The 26,562-nt window shown below is 47.8% G+C and overlaps 1 protein-coding gene across 1 annotated transcript in view; it reads right to left on the bottom strand.

Moving 5' to 3' along the window:
- LOC131496466 (ankyrin repeat domain-containing protein 26-like) overlaps positions 1-3,140 on the bottom strand; it is a 95,888-nt gene extending 92,748 nt beyond the window's left edge. The window contains 3 exon segments of the mRNA XM_058702025.1: positions 137-209; positions 1,832-2,142; positions 3,026-3,140. Coding sequence (XP_058558008.1) covers positions 137-209; positions 1,832-1,914 — 156 coding nt within the window. The 5' untranslated portion in view covers positions 1,915-2,142; positions 3,026-3,140.
- Positions 3,141-26,562: the final 23,422 nt, after the last annotated feature.

The raw sequence follows: 26,562 nt of genomic DNA, 5'->3' as shown, positions 1-26,562 counted from the left end.
AAGGGGTTTGTTCTTGCTAAATTTCCATTACACACATAAAATGATAATGCACAGGCTACTCTTAAATTTTCCGAGTAAATAAGGGAGAAAACTAAATTCAGAGCAGGAAAGTGACTTTCACAGGAGGGTACTTTACCTTGGTACCGAAATCTAAGTCTTGGCTAGCTGATGTAGGCCATGAATCATCAGGACCAGGTTTGTCAGAAAGCCTTTAGAGCAAAAATATACAACAAAAACATGTTCATTTTTTTAAAAACAAAATTTTCAAAAATTATGGGAAAGGTCAGCTATCTGTTTATTCAACGAAGTTTCTTGTTATAATTAGAAGTTGGCCTCTGTTTTTTCTACTAAGTTTTATTTTAATTCCAGTAATAGTAACATCCAGTATTATATTAGTTTAAGTTGTACAATACAGCGATTCATCAACTCCATACTCACCCCGTGCTCATCATGACAAGGACACTCACTCCATCATCCCCATCACATCCTTCACCCCGCCCACCACTCACCTCCTCTCTGGGAACCATCTGTTTGTTCTCGGCAGTTAAGAGCCTGTTTCTTGGTTTGTGCCCCCCTTTTTTCTCCCTTTGCTCATTTGTTGTTTCTTAAGTGCTACATGAGTAAAATCATATGGTATTTGTCTTTCCCTGACTTTGCTTAACTTACTACTCTCAGGCTCCATCCAGGTGATTTCAAAAGGCAAGATTTCATCGTTTTATGGTTGAGTAATATTCCTGTGTGTGTGTGTGTGTGTGTGTGTGTGTGTGTGTGTGTGTATGGATATACATATACACACACGCACATACATATAGGACTTCCTTTTCATTCACTCATTTGTCAATGGACCCTTGTGCTGGCTATTGGAAATAATGCTGCAATAAACACAGGGGTGCGTGTGTCCTGTGGAATTCGTGTTTTTGTATTCTCTTGGGTAGTATCCAGTAGTGCAATTACGGGATCATAGGAGAGTTCTGTTTTTAATTTTTTGAGGAACCTCCATACTGTTTTCCACAGGGGCCGCACCCATTTGCATTTCCACCAACGGTGCAAGAGGTTTCCTTTGTCTCCACATCCTCGCAAACACTTGCTTCTTGTGGCTTGGAGTGTAGCCATTCTGACAGGTGTGACGTGGTATCTCGTTGTAGTTTGGGGAGCATCTTTTCATGTGTCTGTTGACCATCTGTATGTTGTCTTTGGAAAAGTGTCTGGTGATGTCTACTGCTCATTTGTAAACTGGGCTTTTTTGGAGGGGGGTGATGTTGACATGTATCATTTTTTTAGACATTGTGGATACACAGTGGACATTGTGGAATATTACACAGCTATAAAACAGAATGAGATCTTGCCATCTGCAACATCATGGATATACCTAGACGATATGAGGCTAAGTGAAATAAGTCAGAGAAAGACAAATCCTATATGATTTCACTTCTATGTAGAATCTAAAAAAGGGAACAAAAGAGCAAATAGAGAAAAAGCAGAAACAGACCCATAAATGCAGAGAATTGGCTGTTGCCAGAAGAGAGGGCTGGTGGGGGGTTGGACAAAGTGGGTGAAGGGGAGAGGGAAGTTCAGGGTTCCAGTTATAGAATGAATAAATCACAAGGCTCAAAGGTACAGCATAGGGAATCTAGTCAGTGGTATCGTAATAGCATCATACATTAACAGATGGGAGCTACGCTTATGGCGAGCATCGTGGAACATCCAGAGTTGTTGCATCACATATTACATTGTGTGTCAGGTAGACCTCCGTTTAAGTAAATATACCAAAGTTAATGTTTCTATGATATGAGTGGAAGTACTAACTAGAGATTAAAAGACAAAAACTTACCAAGGCCAACTCTTTTCCTCCACTGGTCTTGCCTTATTTAGGTCCATAATAACTAGCAAGACCTTCCAAGCCTTCAGGGGCATTCAGCTACCCAAGGAGAGAGACTGCGAACAAAATGGTCCTGGTAGTTGTGCCTCTATTTCTCTATATGCTGCCTGAATATTTTCTTCCCGATGAGCTCCCACTCCTACATCACTCTTCGACACGGTTCAGTGGCATTCTCCAACCTTTCAATCTTTAGCCTATGAAGGCACACACTCCTACAACAAGGATGGGCTCAAATGACCGAGGGTAGGAGCCATGTCCTGCTCCTGGAAAACAAGCTAATTGGGAGTCTCAGTCATCCGCACAGTCACCTCAACATAGGCATGTTATCACCTATCCAGATGAAGCTCCCTTACTGGTTTGACAAGTCAGTCCTACCCCTGCCCAGCCCTACAGGTACATGGGAAAGGCATCACAGATTTAGGAAAAGAGGTGGAGTGAGGAGACAGCTTGCCTTGGGCCATACATCTCTGTTGTTCAGAATCTCCACCACCCACCCCCAATTCCTTGAGAGGATCTAAGCCATCCTCCCTAAGTTGGGGTGGAAGTCGATGATATCATACTTCTATTTGCTGTAAACAGACTGTCCCAGCAGCGCAAATGATTTTTAATCTCTCTCATCAGAAAATCTGAGGTATGCTCACACCTTCAATGAAACCAACACACACAGGAGCAGAAACCTGGTCAGGACCCTCTTGAACTCTCTATTTGAATATGCCTTTCTAAACAACTCCCCGAATCCTGGGTCCTTCATTTCTGTCATTTACCTATATCTCACTGGGCAAAAACCCCCATATTCTGACATCTCTTCTAAAACTCTTATTCCCACCTAACTCAGTGTTGTTCTTCTTGAAACCCGGTCTCCTCTGCTAATTCGATGTTTACCCTCCTTCACTGTATTCATTAGACCCACTCCCCAGCTTTCTATTATTTAAATTTTGCCTGCAAGGTGAAGAAAAAAAAATGAAGAAAAGAAAGAAAGAAAGAAAGAAAGAAAGAAAGAAAGAAAGAAAGAAAGAAAAGAACCCAAATTGAAATCTCATTTCTGTCACTTATCATATCCAAATAGGTCACTTCAATCTCTTTTGAGTTTCAAATTCTCCATGGAAACAACCATTGGTCAAGGAGGTTAAATGTAGGTTGACGTACCAGAGGGTATTTTGATGAATCAATCTCTGAGGTTCCTTAAATCATGAGATTCTAAGTGCTTTTGCTTTGACCTCTGGAAAAATGGAGAGTCCTTCGCTGGCAGAAGTGGAAAAATTAATGGAAAAAAAAAAGGAATACCAAGAAAATCAGAGAGAAAGTAAAAAGGCAAAAACACAGTACAGAAAAGTCATGGGAAAAACATCTCAAAAAAAATAAAAGCTTCCTAGAACTAGTCAAGGGTACTAGCCCAAAGGGAAACCAGACTGGGAACTTAGGCAACAGAGAATCATATAGCAATATCCTCGAAAGAGAGGCTGAATTTAATTAACATAACATGGTCTACAACTAGATATCCTTCCCTTACAGAAAAATGATTTGTCTCAGAAGAGGAGATATCACCATATCTAAGGCGCTGCCTGAAGAGACCTTGCTTATTATGTGAAAGCTGTGACACCATGGCCACAGCTGACATCCACCCTAAAATCTCTGATGGCAAAAACATGGCAGTAGTTACCACTGCACTAATTATTTTGTTAGCACTAGTAGTCAAATATATAAGGGCAAATGCTTGGACTAACCTGGGTTCTTAAGAAAACCCTAAATTAGAGTTCCGACACCATTACCTTTGACATTCTGAGTTGATCTGCCCTAGGATCCGGATCTTCATCTCAGTGCTGCTGAGGAACCAAGGAATGGATGTGGAAGCTTCACGGGCTGATGGGCAAAGCCCCTCAGCTACCCATTAACTATGGAATCATGGGGCGAGTAATCAACTTCCCTAAACCACACTTGCCAAAGAAATAAAAAGTAGGCTACAATAACACAGCTACTTTGCAAAGCTATGCAATGACTATACAACTGAACGGATGTTACGCATAGGATATAGTGTCTAGTCCAGGGTAGAACACTCAACAACTGCTTTTGTTCTCCGCATTCCCTTAAGAAACACATCATTTTCAGTTCATTCATTTCCTTTCCTTTCCTTTCCTTTTCCTTTTCGTTTCATTTCATTCCTTTATACTTTCAGAGTGAGTGCACACAGAAAGAGGGAAAGATATCCCACGGAGCCTGTCCGCGCAAAACCCGACGTGGGGCTTGAACTCACAAACCTGAGGTGAAATCAAGAGTCACACACTTAACCGACTGAGCCACCCAGGTGCCCCAACAAGTGTCATTTTTACAAATCCATACAAATCCTACCTGGTTATAGAGTCTTCCTCAGCATTCTTATCTGTTCCTAAAGAAGAAAGCAAAATACATGTTAAATCAACAGAATTCCCCCGCCTTCAGTAGAGACTGTTCAGTTTTAGGATGAAACACCCCCTCACAAAGTGGGCTCTATAGCTATTGTCCTTTGCAGCATGTCCAAACCACAGCAAACAGACTCTCCCTGGCCTTATTTCCAATGGCAAAGTAAGAAGGAAAGATTGCCATTCCAGTTAGGTAAAGTTCTAACCTCTTGAGACTGTCTCTTTCCATTGCTAGAGAGTCTATCTCCACCCACCGCACATCACAGAGGAGGATGCTCCCAATGTGAGTGCTATGTAGTGGTTCATGATGTCATTTTTCTCAACCCTCCCCATTAGGTGACACACATCTAGAGCAATCATGCTTTTTTTCATGGAAGGCATAGGTCATCAGATCCTCTCCTGATGAGCAACAAAACAAAACAAAGGGCAAAGAATGTCTTGAATGCCTACCTTCAATTACCAGGGAATTTTAACTTTCTAAACATTCAAAGATATCCACTGTATGATTCTAACTATATGACACTCTGGAAAGAGCAAGGCTATGGAGGTAAGGGTTGGGGTGAATGGAGGGATAAAGGGGCACAGCACAGAAGACTTTTAAGACAGTGAAACTCTTTCACACGATACCACAAAGGTGGATTCACATCATTACACATTTGCTAAAACTCACAGAATGTGTAACACCAAGGATGACCACTAATGCAAATTAGAGATTTTGCCTGAAAATGATGAGTTAGTGTCCATATAAAATGCACGACTGTTCTCAGGGTGCCTGGGTGGCTCAGTGGGTTCAGCGTCCAAGTCTGGATCTGAGCTCAGGTCATGATCTCACAGTTCATGGGATCAAGGCCTGCATCAGGCTCTGTGCTGACACCACAGGATTCTTTCTCCCCTCTCCCTCTGCCCTTTTGCTGCTCACACACATGCATGCTCTCTCGCTCAAAACTAAACCAAGGAACTGAAAAACATATACTACGAAAAATGGACCACTGTCGTGCAAGATGTTGACAACAGGGGAGGCTAGGTGTGTACGGGGGTATGGTATATGGAGACTCTCTGTACTTTCTATTATATTTTGCTGTGAACTTAAAACTTGTGTAAAAAATAAGGCTTATTAAATGTATAGAACAACACCAACAACAAGACATGGTATCCACTGAAGCTACTCTTAGCATATATTAACGCATGATACAGTCACCTTGAAAATGAAGATAGAGATCAAAGTAACACAGTAGGGGGACTGTCTCCCATATGGAAGTATATGAAAATACATAAAGCAAAATGCAAAAATACAAAAGTTATTTGTATACTTAGGCAAGAAAACATTTGGTGAATATGATCAAATATCTTATAACTATAAACAGGGATTCAGCATATAGGAATCAAACCTGGGTTTTCCATATAATTACGAGATTTCATTCTAATTTTAAATCAAAAATCATTATGTTGATCATATCTAAGAATCATAATGAAAGCTTAGCCACATAAAAAAAGATTATAATGAACTAATATTGCCCTAGTAATTTTTGTGCAAATACCTACCTCATATGGATGATGAAACTGAAACCAGTACCATGGTAACCATCATATTACTTGCTAGCAAAATAAAATCTTAAGACAGCACCAAAAATTAAGTCAGGGCTATAATTCCTATGCAGAACAGGTTTCATCCAGCGGGCCAAAGATGGCTACCCTCCGAACATCCTACTTGAATGACTGGCCCTTGGTGGTTCCCTGGGATCTTGGATCTCAGGAGGGTTCCCACCATTCCCTAGCTGGTTAAGAGTCGCTCACTCTGCCTAAGTGCTGGTACAATCAATGTGCTTCAGGCCGTACACTTGATTTCCTTCTGGAAACCTGGAATTTGGGGACATGTAAGGAGAAGATGCCTATGTGATTAGCATTTGATGAAACCTCGGGCACTGAGGCTTACTGACAGTAAGCCTCGTACTGTCAGACAACATTTCACTTGTGCTGCCCTAATTGCATGCTGGAGGAATTCACATCCTGCTAACTCCATAGAGAAAGGGTTCCTGGAAGCCTGCGCTTGGTCTCCTCTGGCCTTCACCCCATGCACCTTTCCTCTGTGGTGATTGGCCTTTCAGCCTGTCCCCGTACCAAACCACAGGCACGAGTACAAGTATATGCTGAGTCCTGTGAGCTCTTCTAGTCAATAATCAAATCTGGGTGTCGTTAGGGTGCTTCCAACACAACTGTGTTATATGAAATTTTTATTATTTGGGTTGATGTCTTACACGTGGTTACAGTCAGAAGGTTATGTCACAGAACACTTTTCCCGGAAACTCTTTTTCTTGGGATTCGTTGAAAATTCCTACATTCCTATATACCCATTTGAAGAAAGGTTTCAAAGGAATAGATGAAATCATGTCAGAAAGTGTGAAACAAGCAACAATCCTATTTTACTCAGAAAAAAAACAAAAGAGAATCCTGGTGGTTGCCACTATGTTCTACCATATACAAGTTCCTCTCAAATATGAAAAATCAGTTAATCTTCTCCCACTAACTAGGTCTTAGTTCATTTTTTCTGGCAGATTGGAATCAAGAGAAGTAACAGGGATTGTTCTAGAAAAAAACAGAACTATCAGACCCAGTATAACAACATACTACTGATTATAGTGTTTTGCTTGTTTGTTTCTTTTCCTTAATTTCTTAGAAAATTAAAAATATAGTTCACCTATTAAAGGCAGTTATTGCCAAAATAATCAGAAGTCATAATTACTGTGTCCTCATTCCTGCTGCTCTCCTCTGTTCATCTGATAAAGTTCTACTCATTCTTCACGTCCAATTTAAATGCCTGCACACCACCTGGAAACCTCTGAATCTTCTGAGAGTTCTCTCTCACCCCCTAACTTTTGATATTCAGGAATCACAAATTCATATTAACTATACTGGTTCGGTCTCTGCTTTATCTTTCCCCTGCCAGTGCCGTAGTCAAACATGAGTTCTTAACTGATAATTTTCGCAGGGAAAAAAAAAGCCACCAAATATTATTGGTATTTCTTAAATGATTAAAAAAAGTTAACCAAAACAAATGAGAAAGACACAAGGCCCAGAAACAAAAATTAACGGAGTAAATTGAACCCCCTGACGTTTTCAATCTACACAGCTGAAAGTTTCATAATGGACTAATACTAGGCTAAGAAAACAGGAGCTTCCTCTGCCTCCCAGTCTCTATATGTGGTTTCCTATAAGCGATCCTCCATATGAGGCTTCAGCAAACTACGGCCACAGGCCAAATCCAACCTGCCATCTGGTTCTGTAAACAGTGTTTTCTTGGGGCATAGTCCCATGTCTTCACTTACATATTGCTATGGCTGCTTTCACACTACAAGGGCAGAGCTGAGAGACCACATCACCTAAAATATTCACTGGCTCTTTAGGAAAAAGGCTTGGTGATCTGTATTTTATGCATCAACCAGAGTGTCCTAACTCAAATCTAATCTTATTAGTCTTCTGCTTCAAATTCTCCAAAATCCCTGCATCAAATACTGCTGGCTCCCTCCTTCTAAGAGCCATTCCGTATTCTTCATTCTCGCTGGAGAATCACAACTTTATTTGGATATTTATTGTCTCCATACACAGAGAAGGTGGCCTCACCCTGGCTTCAAAAAGAGAAAGGATTATTCTAAGCTAATCACAGTACCTGATTTACCAGGGACCCGTTGAGGAATGAGTGTGTGACCTAACCTAGTCTTTAAAATGTTAGAGGAAGTCTACTGCAAGCCTCTTCCTAGTGAAAAGAAACACCTAAAGAAAAGCAGTCTTTCCCACCCACTGGGTGTTCCCCTGAGAATATGATACCTGGAACCGTTGCTAATTAGCCACCCCAGAAAGGAGAAATAAAAATACCACCAACTCCAAAACTGAACAAGAGACGACTGGCATCCTGATGACATCACTGAACCATCAAAACATTTCTGGTTCCTACTGCTTTAGTCACTGATAGAAGTCACCTATTATTTGCCGCTAAAAGCATTCTACCGAAGAAATTTCCCAAGGCCTATCGGGTAAGATCTACTCCTTTCTATAGCACTAACAAACTTCCATAAGCTTGTCTTACCTAGGTACTCACCTCATTCCCAACCACTGCCATAGCACACGTTTTCTACCAGCAAAACCCAGCTGCTCCTAAATCCTGCTAAGTTCACTCGTACACCTTCGCCTCTGCACTGCTGTGTACTCCACCAAACACGTAATCGTGATAGTTTACAAACACTGTCAAACACACCAATGTTGGTCCTTCTGCCTCTCTACCTGGCAAACTGAACTACTCACTCTGCACGCTTACCGTAGGTTCTACCCAGTCTTTGAAAACTCGGATTCCTCACCGGGAACTTACGGTAACTGGAACAAATGCCAATACAAAATAACAATGATAATTATAAGCTCTACGAGACTCTGGCACCTAGAAAGCACTAAATAGAGTAAATAATACAAAGGACAGTGGTAACAACAAACTCCTGGGGTGCAGAGACTGGTTTTGGAACGTTTGTATTCTACAACAACAGGATAACACTTAGTAGCTAACAGGCACTTAAGAGTTACTTGTGAAGTGAACAAATGGCCATGAATAAAAATGAATTCCTTTGAAAATTATTTTTAAAAACCACAGAAAGTTTCCTGTTTCAAAAACCCCAGGGACAGCTCTATTCTGTTATGAGCACCTTAATGATCCAAACACTGTCTGCTCGATCTCTGTCTTTCCTGTAACTTCCAAAACTAACTTACAGAAGGTCTTTGGTAACAGCCTACCAAGTTAAAGCTTTCTTCCTACTTTTCAGATGGTACAGTGCACTAGTGTCCGGCTTCGGCTCAGATCATGATCTCACGGTTTCTGGGTTTGAGCCCCGCATCGGGCTCTGTGCTGACAGCTTAGAGCCTGGAGCCTGCTTCGAATTCGGGGTCTCCCTCTCTCTCTGCTCCTCCCCCACTCCTGCTCTGTCTCTCCTTCTCCTTCAAAAATAAATAAAAACAGTACAACATTTTTTAAATAGAAAAAATTAAAAAGCAACTGACTGTTACGCCAACAGTTCCAGAAAGAAGGGTGGGAGGTGTCTCTGGGAAAGGCTGTGACAGGCAGGGATGTGGCTCCTCTGAACCCAGAAAATGGGGAGAAGGAAGAGTTGACTTGACTCCCCGATTTCTAGGCAAAGAGCTTCCCTATGCCACTCCACTGGAGCCTGGCTCTCTGATACTGGGGGGGAGATGTTCCCCAAAGAGGTGGGCAGAGAAAGGGAAGGAGAGAGGAAGTCGGCTTTGGTGGGACATGGGCTTGTGGCCATGCCCTCAGGGGGCACCCGGGCTGAACAAAGGGCTGACAAACAGAAGACCTGAACTTGTCCTTTACTTGTTCTCTGCCCTTGGGACATCATTTATTCTCTCTGGGCCAGTTTTCACATCCGTGCGATGGAAATCATCCACCACCCGTGCTGACATTGCAGTGCTGCGGACACGTGGATGGACACGTTTGGGTTATGAGAGGTAAAAACCTGGCTCTGTGCCAGACAGACCTGGGGGTGAAGTCCCTGGCTCTGCACCCTGTCGGCCGTATGCTCTTGAGCAACTCACGCCTCCCCTCCAAGCTCGGTTTCTCTGTCTCTAAAGTGGGGACAGTTGCACTCACCTCAGAAAGTTACCTGTCCACACAAGGTACGGCACAGAGTAGCCTCCAGTAAATGGAAGTTCTGATTCCTGAAACGATGTGCCCCAAGAAAGACAGAATTCAGAATCAGCCACCAACTCACTACTGTAAGCCGTGCCTTCTGACTGCAGATCCGGAGTGAATGGGCGCTAGAGGCCTTTTGCCCAAATCTGCGAGGTTCTGTCCCTGCCCCCCTGAGGCACCAAGGGGGATGCCACACAGTCTCTCTGATCAGGCGATGGCCTTGGCCTCCTGTCAGGCAGAAAGCTCATTCCATGCCCCAAACTCGGCTGCTCCCAGGAGAGAGGATGCACGCCCACACCTCTGGTCACCAGGGGCAAAGTATACCCACCCCACCACCCCACCCCCCCTCCCCGCGGCCAATAATCCAAACTAGACTGACATGGGTGGGACCTCCAAGGACGCTCCTTCTCCACATGTGGAAACTGAGTCCTTGAGAGGGGAAAGGACTTGTCCAGGGCATCGAGGGAGCTGCTGGCAGAGCTGGGACCAGGGTCCCAGCTGGAGCCCTGCCCAGAGGCAGATGCCTTGTTCACACATTCTTCTGCCTGTGGCCCCCACTCCCAGTTGAACAGCCAACCATTTCCTTGAAAACACAGCCATTCCAGTTGCAAACATCTGGAGAGCACATATTACAACCAGGTTTGGTTAAACAATGAGCAAAGAGTCTGCAGGTTTTTAACCTGAAGGCTTTTCGGGGAGGTGCTAGAGACACCCTCCCCTAACATAGTCATCAGAATATTGTAGGTCTGTATGTTTTGTTGGAAGGTGGTCTATCTACACAGAGCTTTCTTCAGGTCCCCACAGGGCCTCTAAGAGGGCTAAACTGGAAACATCTGGGCCTTTCTGAGGAATTCCACACATCCCACCTTATTCCGAAATGCGAGAATGAGGGGTGCCTGGGTGGCTCAGTCGGTTAAGCGTCCGACTTTGGCTCAGGTCATGATCTCGCGGTCTGTGAGTTCCAGCCCCGCGTCGGGCTCTGTGCTGACAGCTCACAGCCTGGAGCCTGCTTGGGATTCTGTGTCTCCCTCTCTCTCTGACCCTCCCCCATTCATGCTCTCTCTCTGTCTCAAAAATACATACACGTTAAAAAAACAAAAAAAAAAAAGAAGAAGAAACGCTATAATGTACAGTCAGCCCTGGAGCTGATTCTTTCAACAACGCGGGACGCGCCACACCTAGAGACCTACACGCAGACACATATGCCCGAGCTTTCTGCGCAGGGAGGGGCAGCAACCGGTCCCGGCTTCAAGGCTGTCCTTTGGTGGCTGTCTGCCACCAGGCGGGGAGGGGCTTCTTGGTGCTCAGTGCTGACACCAGAGGTGGACACCCTCAACACACATCCACAGGCGCAGAAATGAGGCCAGCCCCCAAGGGCTGCGGGCATTTGTGGTCTCAGGCTGAGGACTCAGGATACAGGGCTGGGGCAGCTCAGCAGTGGCAGGGTCCCAGGATGTGAAGTCACGTAAGGAAGGCAACAGACTCACACACAATCACACGTACACGGTCACGGCCTCTCCCATGTACACAGAGACTCATGCATCACACAGATGCACCTCATACTCGCGGAAACACGTAAACACACAGACCCGTGTACACGCAATAAGAAGATGTACTTGGATATCTCCAGACCGATGCACAGACATTCTCAGAGGCACACACTCACAGCCACATGTCCTCGCCCACACAGGCGTGTGCATGCTTTACACACACGCACACACACGGTCCAAGCATCTAAATGCTTCCCAGGAACCAACCACTATGGATTCTCCCCTCTGCGGGCAGTCCAGGGCTAGAAGCTAAAGGCTGGACTGGGTTCCCAGTTGGCCCCAAGGAGAGGGAAGGGGCAGAGGGACAGCTGAACCTTGCTTGCTTCTCACTCTACTGCATGTGGGGGTGGGGTAGGGGCTAAGGGACACCCAGCTGCCAAAACAGCAGGGGACGAGCCCACAAATGGAGTAACCCACTTGCCAGGGGCTTTCAGGGATGGGGGCGGGGGGAGTCTCTTGGCTCCTGGGGGTGGCTCCAAGCATTGAGAATTTGCGGGAAAGGGCAGATCTGGGATGAGGGGCATTTTTCCAGTGAACCTTTCCCCCCTTCCGAAGTCTGGTCTCCCTTCTGCAGCTCCATTCAGCCCCCCACCACCCAATACGCCCAGTCAGCACCCCCAGGCGCTGGCCTCACCTGACTGAGACCCAACCACAAGAGGAGGTCCTACCCACACATATCCAGGGGTGCCCCACACGCGGGGGGCCCTCCCGCTGCACCCGCCCCTGCACGCAGCATAAAAACATCCAGAGTCCCCCTATACCCCCACCCCCAAACTCGGCCGCCTTCAGTTCCGCGGGAGGTACATACCCAGCCAGGTGAGCCCCAAACCGGAAATGGCCGTCCCGCCGCCGAAACCGGCTACCTCTCCTTCCAGACCCTTCCCCGGGGGGCTTGGAAGCCCCCTCCCCCAGGATCGCGCCCCGAGCCCCCGCCCCCGCCACCCACCTCCTTCTTGACGGTGCGCAGCAGCCTCCGTCGAGTGTCGGCCTGTGGGACGAGACGAGGGGGCACACGGTCAGCCGAGCGCTGGGGACGGGGCCGGGGCTGCCGTCCCGCCGCCCGCTCGCCCTGCGCCCGCTTAGCTGCGGCGCCGGAGGCCATGGCCGCTCGCGCTGCGTTCCAAGCCCAGGCGGCGGCGGTGCCGGCTCTCTGGCTGCGAGGCTTCAGCCGCGTTGGGGCGGGGCCGAGCGCCCGGTTACGTCAGGCCGCGCCGCGCCGCCGCCCGCGCGGAGGGGGGGGAGGAGGAGGGGGGGGAGGAGGAGGGGGGGGAGGAGGAGGGGGGGGAGGAGGAGGGGGGGGAGGAGGAGGGGGGAGGAGGAGGGGGGAGGAGGAGGAGGGGGGAGGAGGAGGGGGGAGGAGGAGGAGGGGGGAGGAGCGGGGAGGAGGAGGGGGCAGGAGGAGGGGGGGAGGAGGAGGGGGAGGGAGAAAGAGGAGAGAGGAGGAGGAGGAGCCGCCGCCGCCGCCGCCGCCGCCGCCGCCCGCGCCGCGCCGCCAGTGAGGAGGAGGAAGAGGAGGAGGAGCCGCCGCCCGCGCCGCGCCGCCAGTGAGGAGGAGGAAGAGGAGGAGGAGGAGGAGCCGCCGCCGCCCGCGCCGCGCCGCGCCGCCAGTGAGGAGGAGGAAGAGGAGGAGGAGGAGGAGCCGCCGCCGCCGCCGCCGCCGCCGCCGCCCGCGCCGCGCCGCCAGTGAGGAGGAGGAAGAGGAGGAGGAGCCGCCGCCCGCGCCGCGCCGCCAGTGAGGAGGAGGAAGAGGAGGAGGAGGAGGAGCCGCCGCCGCCCGCGCCGCGCCGCGCCGCCAGTGAGGAGGAGGAAGAGGAGGAGGAGGAGGAGCCGCCGCCGCCGCCGCCGCGCAGCCTGGCCCCTGGCGGGAAGGTCCTCGGGGCGACGCACGCTCTGGGCCCCTACCACCCGCAGCCCCGCCTCCGCGGGAAGCCCCGCCTCCCACGCCCGGCGGCCCAGCTACCACTCCCCCTCCTTTGGGCAGGGCGGAAATGTATCCTTCATTCCTGGAGCAGCTCCTGGCCGGGCTGCAGGGAAGTGGCCTGAGGCGGTGGAGCCTGTTACGGACACGCTCCAAGCCCCATGGTTCCCATCTTTAAATTGGATGTAATAGGGGCGCCTGGGTGGCTCAGTCGGTTGAGTGTCCGACTTCGGCTCAGGTCATGATCTCATGGTTCGCGGGTTCGAGCCCCGCGTCGGGCTCTGTGCTGACTGCTGAGAGCCTGGAGCCTGTTTCCAATTCTGTCTCCCTCTGCCTCTGCCCCGACTCCACTCGTGCTTTGTCTGTCTCTAAAATAAACAAACATTAAAATATATGTGTACGTATAAAATGGATGTAATAGGACCGCCTCTTCGGAACGATACCAGACATAAACGAGATAGTGAATATAAAGCACTTAACAGAGACCTAGGAAAAAACACCAGCAACCATAAAAGCTGCCATCATCATCATTGGGTCTTCCAAGATACAGTGGCTCTCCACCCAGACTGGCCAGGCCTTACGTGGCTCCCTCCCCCACACGCAGGTCACTGCGAGAGTGGCAGAGAGGGATCCTTCCAGGACCCCAATAGGGCACTTGTCTGCCAGGAGTGAGTCAGCCAAGACCCTTTGCGACCAACGCTCGTTCCACCAAGTTCCTGACCGCGTCCACCCAGACGGCAACTCGGGTTTACAAACGTTTATTGACACCTACCACATGCCAGGTTACTGTACTGAGGATACGGAAGTGAGCAAGATGGGCAAAAGCCTGCCCTCACAGGGCGTGGGAGGTAGACAGAAAAATAAATAAGCAGATGATGTGGTATGTTGGAAGTTTCTGGAGAAAACTGAAGTAGGCGAAGGAGACAGGTGTATTTTTGAAGTAGGGTGCTTGAGGGAGGCCCCGTGAGGAGATGCCATTGAGCAAAGAAGAGAAGAGTAGATTGGGGGATTTCTGGAGGAAGAGCATTCCAGGCAAAGGGAACAGCAAGTGCAAAGGCCCTGAGGTAGGAGGGTCCCGCTGGGTGGGACAAATAGCTAGGAGGCCAGTGGGGCTGGAGTGGCATGAACAAGAAGGACTGGCAGTCTTCCAAGGTCCTGTTAAGGCCTTGAAGTCCACTTAAAGGACTTGCATCCTGCCCTCAAGAGCCCCCCGGGTTTCAGCCCTCCGGTCACTAGGACTGGGGACAGCTCAGAGCAGCCCTCTTGCTGAGGAGATTCAGAGTCCCTTGTCTCCATTTGTCAGTGCCATAAGCCAGGGAAGATGATTTTCACTAGCCTAGGGAAAAGAAAAGAAGCTGGAAGGATAATGGGCATTCCCAGAGTCCAAGGGGGGCCTGGAGGACTGGGCTGAAAGCAAGGTAGCTCCAGAAAGAGAGACCCTTGGGAATAGTCGCCTGGCAAGGACAGAGTGGTTAGGGTGCCACCACTCAGGTGGAAGGAGCTCCAGGGGTTGGAGGTTCCCGTTCCAAGGAGGGAGCATCCTACTGGCCTGGCCTGAGACCTACGCCTGCTTCTTGCTGGGCAAGGGGAGTCTCAGCCACAATCCCACCACCCCACTATCTCCAGTGAGAGTCCCTGGGGAGCCCAGAGAATGTGAAATGGTTGCTTGGTAGCCAAACCCCCCCCCCATATACTAGAACCATATATTGAGGACCCGCTGTGTGCCAGCCACTGCATTAAGGGCTTTAGAGTTTGGGTTGCCTGCTTTCAACACAACACGGACATGAGCCCAAGCTTCACTTTTGGCCTCTTAATACTATCTTCTTCAATATATTACATTGTGAAAGGTGAAATGAAAGAGTCACTTATGTCAACAGGTTTTCAAATGGAGCCAGAGGCCAGTAAGGAGATGGGCCTTATGCACATCCTCACCGGTAGGAGAACCACAAGTGTTGGAACCGGGCCAAACTGCATGTCTTCCAGGGCCTCTGCCCAAACACCCGCAGCTTGCTATAGTGAGAGACCCCGCTTAGTGATAGCCTTAGAAACCAGGTACGGTCACCAAATTTATTCTCCTGCCACCAACACCAATCTTGGTCATCAGAATTCTTAGTAAATGACATATACAAGCATTCCCTTTTGTCTTCAAAAACCTCTTACTTTTCTTCCCTGGATGGGGGTGGGGAGGGTAGAGGCACTCTTTTGGTTGCTGCCCACATGTGTCTTTCCCAAACTGCAATTCTGAGACCCCAGATAAATAACTTTGTTTTTATTTCAGCTCTGCCTCTTCTCTCAGTTGACAGATTACATCCTGCATCGCTAAGTAGGAATGCACAAATCCTTTCTTCACAGCTTCTAGGCCTCTTAATTTTGATACAGTTTGAAACCTGTGGGGGTGGTGGGCGGAGGAATTCAAGCGCAGCACAAAGCATCTTGGTATATTGATCAACTGAATTCATCAGTTGTTAACTGCGATTCATCAACTGTTAACATTTGCTGCCTTAACTTTATGTTCTCTGTCTCCCTCTCTTTACAACAAATTGCACACATTGATTGTATACATCTCGATGACTTTTCTCCTATGCACTCCCCTGTAACACCATCACTATAACCAAGGTACTAAACATACCCATCACCTCCAGAAATGGATGTGTGTTCTTTCGTGGTTGTTTATTTCTTTGGGTAGGAACGTGTAGCATGTGATCTATCTCCTGGCAGCAGAGGCGTGGGAACAAGGTGTGGGAGGGAAACATGAAGGAAGCAGAGAGGGAGCAATTGATGTGATTTTATGCAAGGTGGTGTAGACAGCCATCCCTTTTACCCAGGTTTCTCCATTACTTTGCAGAGGCCTGCTAATTATTCCTCTTCTCCTCCTTTCCCTCTCTGTGATCATTTCTTCATCATCTTTGCACAGATTCTCGGCGCTTTCTTTTTGTCTTAATTAGGCTTCTTGGTGGTTTGGCCGCTTAGCTGCTATCTTGATTTCTTAAAGAACCACCTTAGTTTTTTCGCCTTCCATTTTGTCAGCCTCTTCCATTAGGTTTATTTTGGTGTGTGATTGTGTTTTCTCATTTCAGGTGTAAATAAATCCATACATACATAAGTTCATGCAAGAATGTGTGTGTAGATCCAGTATATGTACCAACTGTATATCCAAATTGCATTTAGTTGTCTACTGCTTTTTGACTGTGTATCCCCAGTTTTCTGACTAAAATACCACCTTCTCTCCCACTGCCCTCCACTCCTTTTTTTTTTTTTTTTTTTTTTTTTTTTTGCCCAGAAAGAACACTGGCAGATTCCTGCATGTCATCAGGAAGGTAATGATAATCAGATCAACTCTGTGGCAATTGGGGTTGTCTATAAGAGTTATAAGTCAGGGGCGCCTGGGTGGCTCAGTCAGTTGAGCGTCCGACCACCAGCTCTTAGATGAACACTGGCAAGCCCATCCTCTGCCCAGTTGAATTGCCCATAATAACTGGGAGCCCATTGCTTTGCCTGAGCCCACCTATGCAGTAACTATTCAAGAGTTATGGGGGTCCCTGGGTGGCTCAGTTGGTTGAGCGTCCGACTTCAGCTCAGGTCATGATCTCGTGGTTCCTGAGTTCAAGCGCCACATCGAGCTCACTGCTGTCAGCGAGGAGCCTGCCTCAGATCGTCTAAGGATCTCTCTCTGCCCCTCCCCCACTTGCACTCTCCCAAAATTAAATATAAGGAAAAAAGAGTTTTGTATTCCAAGAGGACAGTGGAAAATCTCCCCTCTGATTCAAATGCTAGTGTAAGCAACTAAGCCCCCACACCAGACTCGAGTTTCTTTTTTTTTTTATTTTTTTATTAAAAAAAATTTTTTTTCAACGTTTTTTATTTATTTTTGGGAGAGAGAGAGACAGAGCATGAACGGGGGAGGGGCAGAGAGAGAGGGAGACACAGAATCGGAAGCAGGCTCCAGGCTCCGACCCATCAGCCCAGAGCCTGACGCGGGGCTCGAACTCATGGACCGCGAGATCGTGACCTGGCGGAAGTCGGACGCTTAACCGACTGCCCCACCCAGGCGCCCCAAGTTTCTTTTTTTTTTTTTTTTTTAAGTTTATTTATTTATTTTGAGAGAGAGAGAGGGAGCTCTCCAAACTGTCATCACAGAGCCTGATGCGGGGCCCGAACCCACAAACCATGAGATCATGACCTGAGCTGCAGTCAGATGTTTAACTGACTGAGCCACCCAGACACCATGAGGCTGGAGTTCCTGAGAGAATTGTGTGCAGCTCTCTCAGATGACAGCTGCGTTTTTGGACTAGAATACTTCCTGATTCCAAGGATGGAGGCAACCCCTTAGGCATGCATGCTATTGGCATAAAGGACCTCACATTATATTGAGGCATAAAGACATTCTTAGGTCTCGAGTGCTATTGAAAGGTCATCCTAGAAATATCTGTGAGACAGAACACTCCATAAAATGACATATGCTAAGAGTGGGGGGTATTTCTGCGAGGATGCAAGCAGATCAAGTCTCTGCCTCGAGGACTGGTAGTAGGGCAACCTGAGCACCTGCCCCCATTGTAGAGCCAAATGTTCTGGACTTTGTATCCCCCCACTCCGCTGAACTAAAGCAAGAGGCTTAGCTCTCGGAGGGAGTTCTCACATGGCAGGACTTTCCTGACGTGGCTCCAGAAGCTACACCATGGCTCATGAAACACAACCAGGTTGTAATGTACTTGTCAAGGCCACCCCTCCTCACTGGCAATGACTTTCACCCACAGCCTCAGACTCTGAATCTGTCTCATGCTGGGAGGAAGTGTGTGTCCTGGGGGGTATCCTTCATCTCAAACCAGCTGCACTGCACATAAACACTGGGAAAGGCAGCACAGTGGGATCCTCCTTCCCATGAGATCATGTGACCACAGACCACGGATCTGTAGGCATCTTGATTGGTGATGTTCAAAATCAAATTCATGGGGAGCACTGTGTGATGTACGGGATTGCTGAATCATCATGTCGTATACCTGAAACTAATACAACATTGTATGCCGACTCTACCTCAATTTAAAATTTTTTTTAACGTTTATTTATTTTTGAGACAGAGAGAGACAGGGCATGAATGGGGGAGGGGCAGAGAGAGAGGGAGACACAGAACTGGAAGCAGGCTCCAGGCGCTGAGCCATCAGCCCAGATCGTGACCTGAGCTGAAGTCGGACGCTCAACCGACTGAGCCACCCAGGCGCCCCTCTACCTCCATTTAAAAAAAATAACAACAAAACAAAATCCAATGGAGTACGTTTGGAGATCTAATTCACTATATTAAGCAGTCCACAAATCCGGCAGCATCGCAGCTAGCAAGCAGAGAGATGCTCCGAGGAGTTGTACAAAATGGGAAGTTTTCCTAAGGATAGGAGGAGGGTGAGGTCGCAGGCTAGGACATCTTCTTCGGCGGGGGTGGGGGGGACAGGAATGGCAGCGTTTTCATCATGCATGTGACCTCACTCGTGATGATCAGGAAATTTCAGAATGACTTTTTAGGAGGTCACATTATAGAACTGTAAACATTTGCCCATCACTCACGTACTTGACTGTGGTCTCTGGGCAGCTGTATCACCCATGCCGGATGGGCTCTGCAGAACAGTTCAGAGGAATAAATCAATATAGATGCAGAAGAGAAAAGACAGGAAGAAGCTGATGATGGTCCTGAAGAAAATACTATCCGGTTCACAATCGGTTTTCATGTAGGGACTCTGTGTGCCTGGCTTGGGGTGTGTCTTTCAATGTCACTAAATTCAGCCTCTGAGAAAACCGATTAAATTTTGTTTAATCTTTGTTTATTTTTGGGAGAGAGAGACGGGGCACGAGCGGGGTAGGGGTAGAGAGAGAGGGAGACACAGAATCTGAAGCAGGCTCCAGGCTCCGAGCTGTCAGTACAGAGCCCGACGTGGAGCTGGAACTCGCGAACCGGGAGATCATGACCTGAGCCAAAGTCGGAAGCTTAACCTACCGAGCCACCCAGGTGCTCCCAAAACCCGTTAGATTTATGGCTAAGTGACCTTCATAATTGTACCTTCCCAACAAGTTGTCACAGATGAAATCCATCCCTTCATCTGTGCGTCTATGAGTCTGTCTATCCATCCATCACCGATCACATGGATCTGTGTGTCAGCTGTTGGGCTGACAGTTCCAAACACTCCGTCCATAGCCACCAACTCTGTTCAACAAATCAATCTTGTTTGATTGTGATTAAACAATCATATCTTCTCCTCCTATCTTTTTTTTTAAGGAGGCTCCACATGGGACTTGCACTCACAACCCTGAGTTCAAGACCTGAGGCAAGATCAAGAGTGGGACGCTTAACCGCATGAGCCACCCAGGCACCCCATCTTCTCCTCCTATCTTATTTCCATATGCCCCTAATACATCCTCTGTTCCAGCCAGGCAGATTTCTTCACTTTTACCCACATATACCACGCTCCCCACACATGCAATACCATATTTCTCCTTCCTTGTGGAGAGGAAACAAAGACTGCTTTTTAAAGACATTTCTAAAACAGTTCTTTCTTTTATTTTTTATTTTTATGTTTTTCAGTTTTTAGAGAGCGAGAGAGAGAGGCAGAGGGAGAGAGAATCTCAAGCAGCTTCCATGCTCAGCACAGAGCCTGACGCAGGTCTCTATCCCACACCCTGTGATCAGGACCTGAGCTAAAATCAAGAGTGAGATGCTCAATGGACGCTCAACCGACTGAGCCACCCAGGTGCCCCTGAAACGGTTCTTTCTTTCTTTTTCTCCCCAGATTTGAATTTTTTAATTTTTAAATTTACATCCAAGTTAGTTAGCATATAGTGCAATAGTGATCATGAGTAGATTCCTTAATGCCCCTTACCCATTTAGCCCATCCCCCCACAAGTCTTCCAGTAACCCTCTGTTTGTTCTCCATATCTAAGAGTCTCTTATGTTTTGTCCCCCTGCCTGTTTTTATATTATTTTTGCATTCCTTCCCTTGTGTTCCTTGTTCTGTGTCGTCAAGTCCTCGTATGAGTGAAGTCATATGATATTTGTCTTTCTCTGACTGACTCATTTAGCATAATACCCTCTAGTTCCATCCACATAGTTGCAAATGGCAAGATTTCATTCTTTTTGATTGCCGAGTAATGCTCCATTGTGTGTGTATATATATATATATATACATATATATATATATATACACCACATTTTCTTTATCCATTCGTCCATTGATGGACATTTGGGCTCTTCCCATACTTTGGCTATTGTTGATAGCGCTGCTACAAACATTGGGGTGCATGTGCCCCTTCGAAACAGCATACCTGTATCCCTTGGATAAATACCTAGTAGTGCAATTGCTGGGTCGAAGGGTAGTTCTATTTTTAACTTTTGGAGGAACCTCCATACTGGTTTGCAGAGTGGCTGCACCAGTTTACATTCCCACCAGCAGTGCAAAAGAGATCCTCTTTCTCTGCATCCTCACCAACATCTGTTGTTGCCTGAGTTGTTAATTGAAATGGTTATTTCCTATCCTACTTCCTTCATGAGAATTTTGCCAGCAGCCATCCCCCACCCCAGTCATTGTTTACCTAACATTTTTAAAGCCATTAACAGGTTTTAGCACTTCAGGGTATGTTATCTTCAACCATACACTAAATTGGGTTGGTTTGGGTTGCGTTAGGTTCTTTGACTTGAACACTGGGGTCAATGTCTTCTCCTCCTGTTTCTTTTGTCTATTAGCGATCCACAGGAAGACTGGCCTATAGTTCTTCTTTCTTCTACTTAGGTTTTGTCTGATTTTGGTATTAAGATCACAGTGTTCTCATCGGATGGATTGGAAAGTAGCCCTTTTCACCACTCACGGAAATATTGCCATAAGATTAGAATGACACCTCCAATGAAATTTTGGTATTTAGCCAATAATAGCAATAAGGACTGGTGTGTGGGTGTGTGGGTGTGTGTGTGTGTGAGAGAGAGAGAGAGAGAGAGAGAGAGAGAAACAGAAAAAAAACCTGTTAAACTATGATTACATTTATTCAATGGCTATAAGACTATCTAGAGGTTACATTTCTCTAAGTATCAGTTTTGGGGGCGCCTGGGTGGTGCAGTGGGTTAAGCCTCTGACTTCAGGTCAGGTTCAGGACTCACAGTCCGTGAGTTCGAGCCCCGTGTCAGGCTCTGTGCTGACAGCTCAGAACCTGGAGCCTGCTTTAGATTCTGGGTCTCCCTCTCTCTCTGTCTGCCCCTCCCCCCCACCCCCCGTCAAAAATAAACGTTATGAAAAAAGAATCCATTTGGGAAATTTGTGTTTTTCAAAGACTTTGTATATTTGGTACACATTTTTCAAATGTATTGGCATAAATGTGTTCATAAGATCCATTTGTTGTCTTTTCTATCTCTGCTGTACCTATAATGATGTCTTCTTTTTAATTCTTAATTTTTTAACATTTATTTATTATTGAGAGACACATTGGTATCAGTTATGTACTATTATCAATAATACTGAATGGGACATAACCTATATATTCATGGGTTGTTACATAAGCTATATTTTTTTCTTCAATGATTCATCTTAGAAATAGAATACTAAGGAAAAGGTGTGGATATTTAATATTTTGGTAAAAACGAAAGATTGGCGTTCCAAAAAGAAGTCACCGAATTAGGGTACCACCATCAGTATATGAGGATTCCTATTTACCCACAGCCTTGATTGCAGAGAATATGATCAATCATAATTAGTCAATTTGGTGATTGAGAAATAATTTTTCCTTTTACCTTCTTTTCCTCAAATTATTAGTGAGATTGCATATATTTGCACATATTTAATAGCCATTTGTATTTTATTCTTCTGTCACTTGATCTGTAATCATTTCCTATTTATAGAGAAATGTTATTTATATAGTCTGTGGGCTTATTTGCATATGAGTTACAAATGTTTTTCCTTAAAGTCTGTGTCTTTTAACTTTGTGTTGTCTTTTGTGGTACTGCTGTGTTCATTTTTTAAAATTGTGCTAAAATACGCATAATATGAAATTTACCGTCTTAATCCTTTCTAAAATTTATTTCTTTATTTTGGTGGGGGGAGGTGCCAGTGGGGGGGCGGGGCAGAGAGAGAGAGGGAGAGAGAGAGAGAGAGAGAGAGAGAGAGAGAATCCCAAGCAGTCTCCGCAGGGTCAGCACAGAGCCCAACATGGGGCTCGATGTGACGAAACTGTGAGATCATGACCTGAGCCAAAATCAGGAGTCAAATGCTTAAGTGACTGAGCCACCCAGGCACCCCAACACTGACATTGCTTTCTAAACTAAGAAAGAACAAGGTGGTATCTTCTATGTTAGAAGAAAGACTGCAATCCTAGCTTACTTGTTCTTTAGAACATCTTAGAAAAAGCGTTGCCCTATGGAGAAGCGATCAAAAACCATGACATCAAAGTAAATTTTTTAAAATTAAAAAAAAAGAGAGAAGTGTTGTATGTTTGGCAGGCAATACAGGAAAGCATTATTTTCTGGGTTTTGTAATGTCGCCAATATTTAGACTTTTTCTTAACGCCGCAGTTTGCCACTTTTGACCCGAAATTTGTTTTTGCAGTTTTAATTTTTTCCTCAAAGCGGTCTTCAAAATTCTGGCAGTTTCAGACCCCGTGAAATGTAGATTGGCACTTGTGGCCAGGCATCAACTCATCCTGTCCCCACCCCTACCCCTCAGCCACCTGGGCACCTGGGATCTTGTTCGCCCCATAGTCCCAGGTGCCCCCAAAAGGGCAATACACATGTGCCCAATGAATGGCGAAATGTTTTGTTATTATTGGTGGTTGTCATTATTATTGTTAGCAACAAAAAGGAGAGGAAGAGGTTCCTGACATTTTGTTGAGGAAGTTAGGACGAGGGTGGCTTTGAACTTGTAACACTAAGTTGGCAGCTGAACTTGCACACCTGTGGGATATACTCTGGAGCAGAAGCACTAAAGACAGTGCCTACATTCAGAATCGTCCACCGTCATCTTTGCCTAAGCCTGCTCCCGAGGACTCTAATGGAGAGGGACCAGGGGGGAGAAAAGTCACAGGCGCCCCAGGGACGTGGGAATCTGCGGAAGCCACTGGAGGCCACTCTGTAGGTGTGGCTGGGAGCCCAGAGGCTGCTGACTGGATTCCTGCTTCCCAGGAGCTGCCTCCTGACTCCCCTGGATGCTGCAGCTGTCCCCTGAGGTCCCCAGAACCCATCATGATACACAGCGCATGGCGGGAATTTGATAACGAATTTGCTGATTGAATCCATGGCACCCTTTGAGATGCGGTTCTGTTGGTTTTGAATGTCTGTGGTCTTCAAGATCCTCTACAACCGAGACTCTTAGCTTAGGGTCTACGAAGCCCCTGAAACCGGATGTAAACTACAGGCTCACGTGTGCTTTCCAGGGGGAGGCATCTACAGAACCCACCATATTCTCTATACTGTTTAAGGCTCCCAAGAAATCGAGAAACACTGGGAAAAACGAAGAAGCATGTGCCACTGGGAAAGTCATCCCAAACCACTGTTTTACAGAGAGCGGCACTCCAGGAGCAGGAGGAGCCTTTGGGATGGTCCAGTGGGGCTAAGCCGACAGACCCAAACAGATGCCTGAGGACCCAGACAGATGCCTGGATGGGACAAACGTGAGGTCCCAGGACATCGTCTGTCCTGCACTTTCCCTGGGATGGACCACAAAAAGTCTTCAGACTTAAGTGCTTATTGTATAACCAATACCTGTTCATTTCTCCGTCACTGACTGAGGCCTCAGTCTGTGCCAAGCTCTGTGCTAGATGCTGGGGACATGTGGGGGCTAGGTTCCCGGGAGAGGGGACACAGTGAGTCTGTCTTATTTGTCTCCGTTCTCTAAGCTCTGGCTGCTGTCCAGCACATAGAAGGCACTCAATCATTAGCCACTGCCTTAGACAATGGGACAGAAAAGTGGTTCAGTCTCTGGTGTTTGGAACCTAGGAACCTCGGTGCGAATCACAGCCTGTCCACTCACGTGCCGTGTGACTCTGGGCAGGTTGCGCCAGCTCTCTGAGGTTCAGTTTCCTGGAATGTAGGGCAGGAACGAACTTCAAGGGGCCTGGGGGTGGTTAAGAAGCTGACGGGTGAAAAGAGCCTGACTCAGGCTGAGCGCCTTTCCAGCTCTAGCTCTGGGCGTTAATATTGTCACCACGATGTCAAGGAGCTCAGGTGAACACTCGGACCTCCACTCAGCTTGCAGGGAATGGGGAGGACTCCCCAGATCACCTCCGTGTCTCTTCCACACGAGGACCGAGGGATCAGAAATGGGGGTGTTGCCAGGGACGGTAGAGCAGCATCTAGCAGAAGGGAAGGACATCTGGAAGAGAAAGCTTCAGAGGCTGGGACAGAGGTTGGCACAGAAGCCAGGAATGTGACCCGCATGAGCTGGTGGCCTCAGCACAGGAGGCTAGACAAGGTCCCCTTAACAGGACCCAAGACTCAGGGCCAGTGCCGGAACAGCCTGCTCCCGGCCTCCCGCCCTCCTGGCCTCCCCAGGTGCTGGGTCTCCGGGTCCGTGGGCTCAGAGGCCCGTCTGCCCTGTTCTGCTCCATCTGTACTGTGTCCAGCTAAGGGCACTGCCTCCGCTGCCCCCGCGTCCCCAGCGCTCAGGATGCCCGGGCAGGAGAGGGCTCTGTGCAGGGCGCAGCTGGGCATCTCCATGGCTCTGGGCCGCCCGTCAGCAGCTGGGCCTGCGTCCCTCTGGACACCAGCTCCTTCCTTGGGTTTCTGGCTCTGCTGGTCTCTGCAGGAATGTTCAAGAATGCTGTCCCTTCCCCTTTCCCCACTACCCCCTGCCCTCCCTCACACCCCTGCCCACAGCCCTTCCCCTCTGCCTTCTGCCAAAAGAATCCAGAGCAAAGCAGCGTTCTCTCCTGGCCTTGACTGCCTGGGAGAGTGGTGAGAAGGGACAGTTCTCTCAGGTTCATGAAATAAACATTTGGTGGCAGAGGTCGTGAGGGGCTGGGGATCCTTCGGGAAATCCTGGAGTGGGGTCACAGGCTGTGGGTAAGGAGTGGACCGTCCAAGAGGAGATGGGACTCTGTCCCCTGTCCCTGCAGGGTCTAGGGACGGATGAGGAGTCCTAGAGCCTGGATTTGGGGGAGAAAGGAAGGAGCAGGGAAGGTGCCCCCTCTGAGCCAGTACAACCCCTCCCTGAGTCAGGCGGGCCTTAGCCCAGACTGCTTGGACGGTTACTCAGACCAACATTCAGTGAAACACTGAGAGTCCCAGACTTCATTCGATAAACCACCAAAGCACCAGCCCAACAGGCCGCGTTCCCAGTTGATTCACATTAGCTGCTCAGCCAGGGTTGGCCAGTTGAAGGGAACCTAATTCTCGGTAGAGCCGTCGTGTGAGAGTTGGTTTGGGACGTCCTGGCTTCTGAGTCAGCTTGGGAGCCGAGCAGACGCCTGGCCACTGACGGTGCTCAACTGGCCATTGGGGAAGGCTCCACACGAGGCGGCTGATGGTGTGAAGGTGTGGGGGCAGGATGTGCACAGCTGGGCTCCTTCCTGTGCTCCTTCAGTGGGGCTTGGTTTGGGGAAAACAGTGTCATGTTTTGGGTCAGGGATTGATAGACACAGAGAAGAGGCTGAACTGCGATTCAGGCTGCTTTTGTGGCTCAGACGCCTCCTCCAGGAGGAACGTTGGGGCAGGAGGAGTTGAGGACTGAAGGGAGGGAAGCCCTTGGTTCAGGAGTCAAGGGCATGATCCAAAGGACTTGCTTGGGGGTTCAGGGATCTCTGTCCCCGGGAACCCGTTGCATTCCTGTCCCAGATCCATCCCTCATCGGTGTTGTGAATCTCTGAAGGTCTCTAAGGTTCCATGCCGGCAACTATAAGATAGGGGTCCCCAGGCCCTGCTTTGAAGCAGGCTCCAGGCTCTGAGCTGTCAGCCCAGAGCCTGACGCGGGGCTCAAACCTAGGCATTGTGAGATCACGACCTGAGCTGAAGTCAGGATACTTAACCGACTGAGCCACCCAGGCACCCATATCTGCTGGGTTTTTTAAGTGCACACTGCAAGATCCTGGAGTGCACGATCAGCTGGTTCACAGGAGATCAAAAGTTTGAACTGTGAATAAGTCATTACTACTTTCGCTGTGATCTTCTGCCGGCCAGGTGC

The sequence above is a fragment of the Neofelis nebulosa genome, chromosome 15, assembly GCF_028018385.1.
Source record: "Neofelis nebulosa isolate mNeoNeb1 chromosome 15, mNeoNeb1.pri, whole genome shotgun sequence".
NCBI lineage: Eukaryota > Metazoa > Chordata > Mammalia > Carnivora > Felidae > Neofelis > Neofelis nebulosa.
This window is presented reverse-complemented; position numbering and strand designations above follow the sequence as displayed.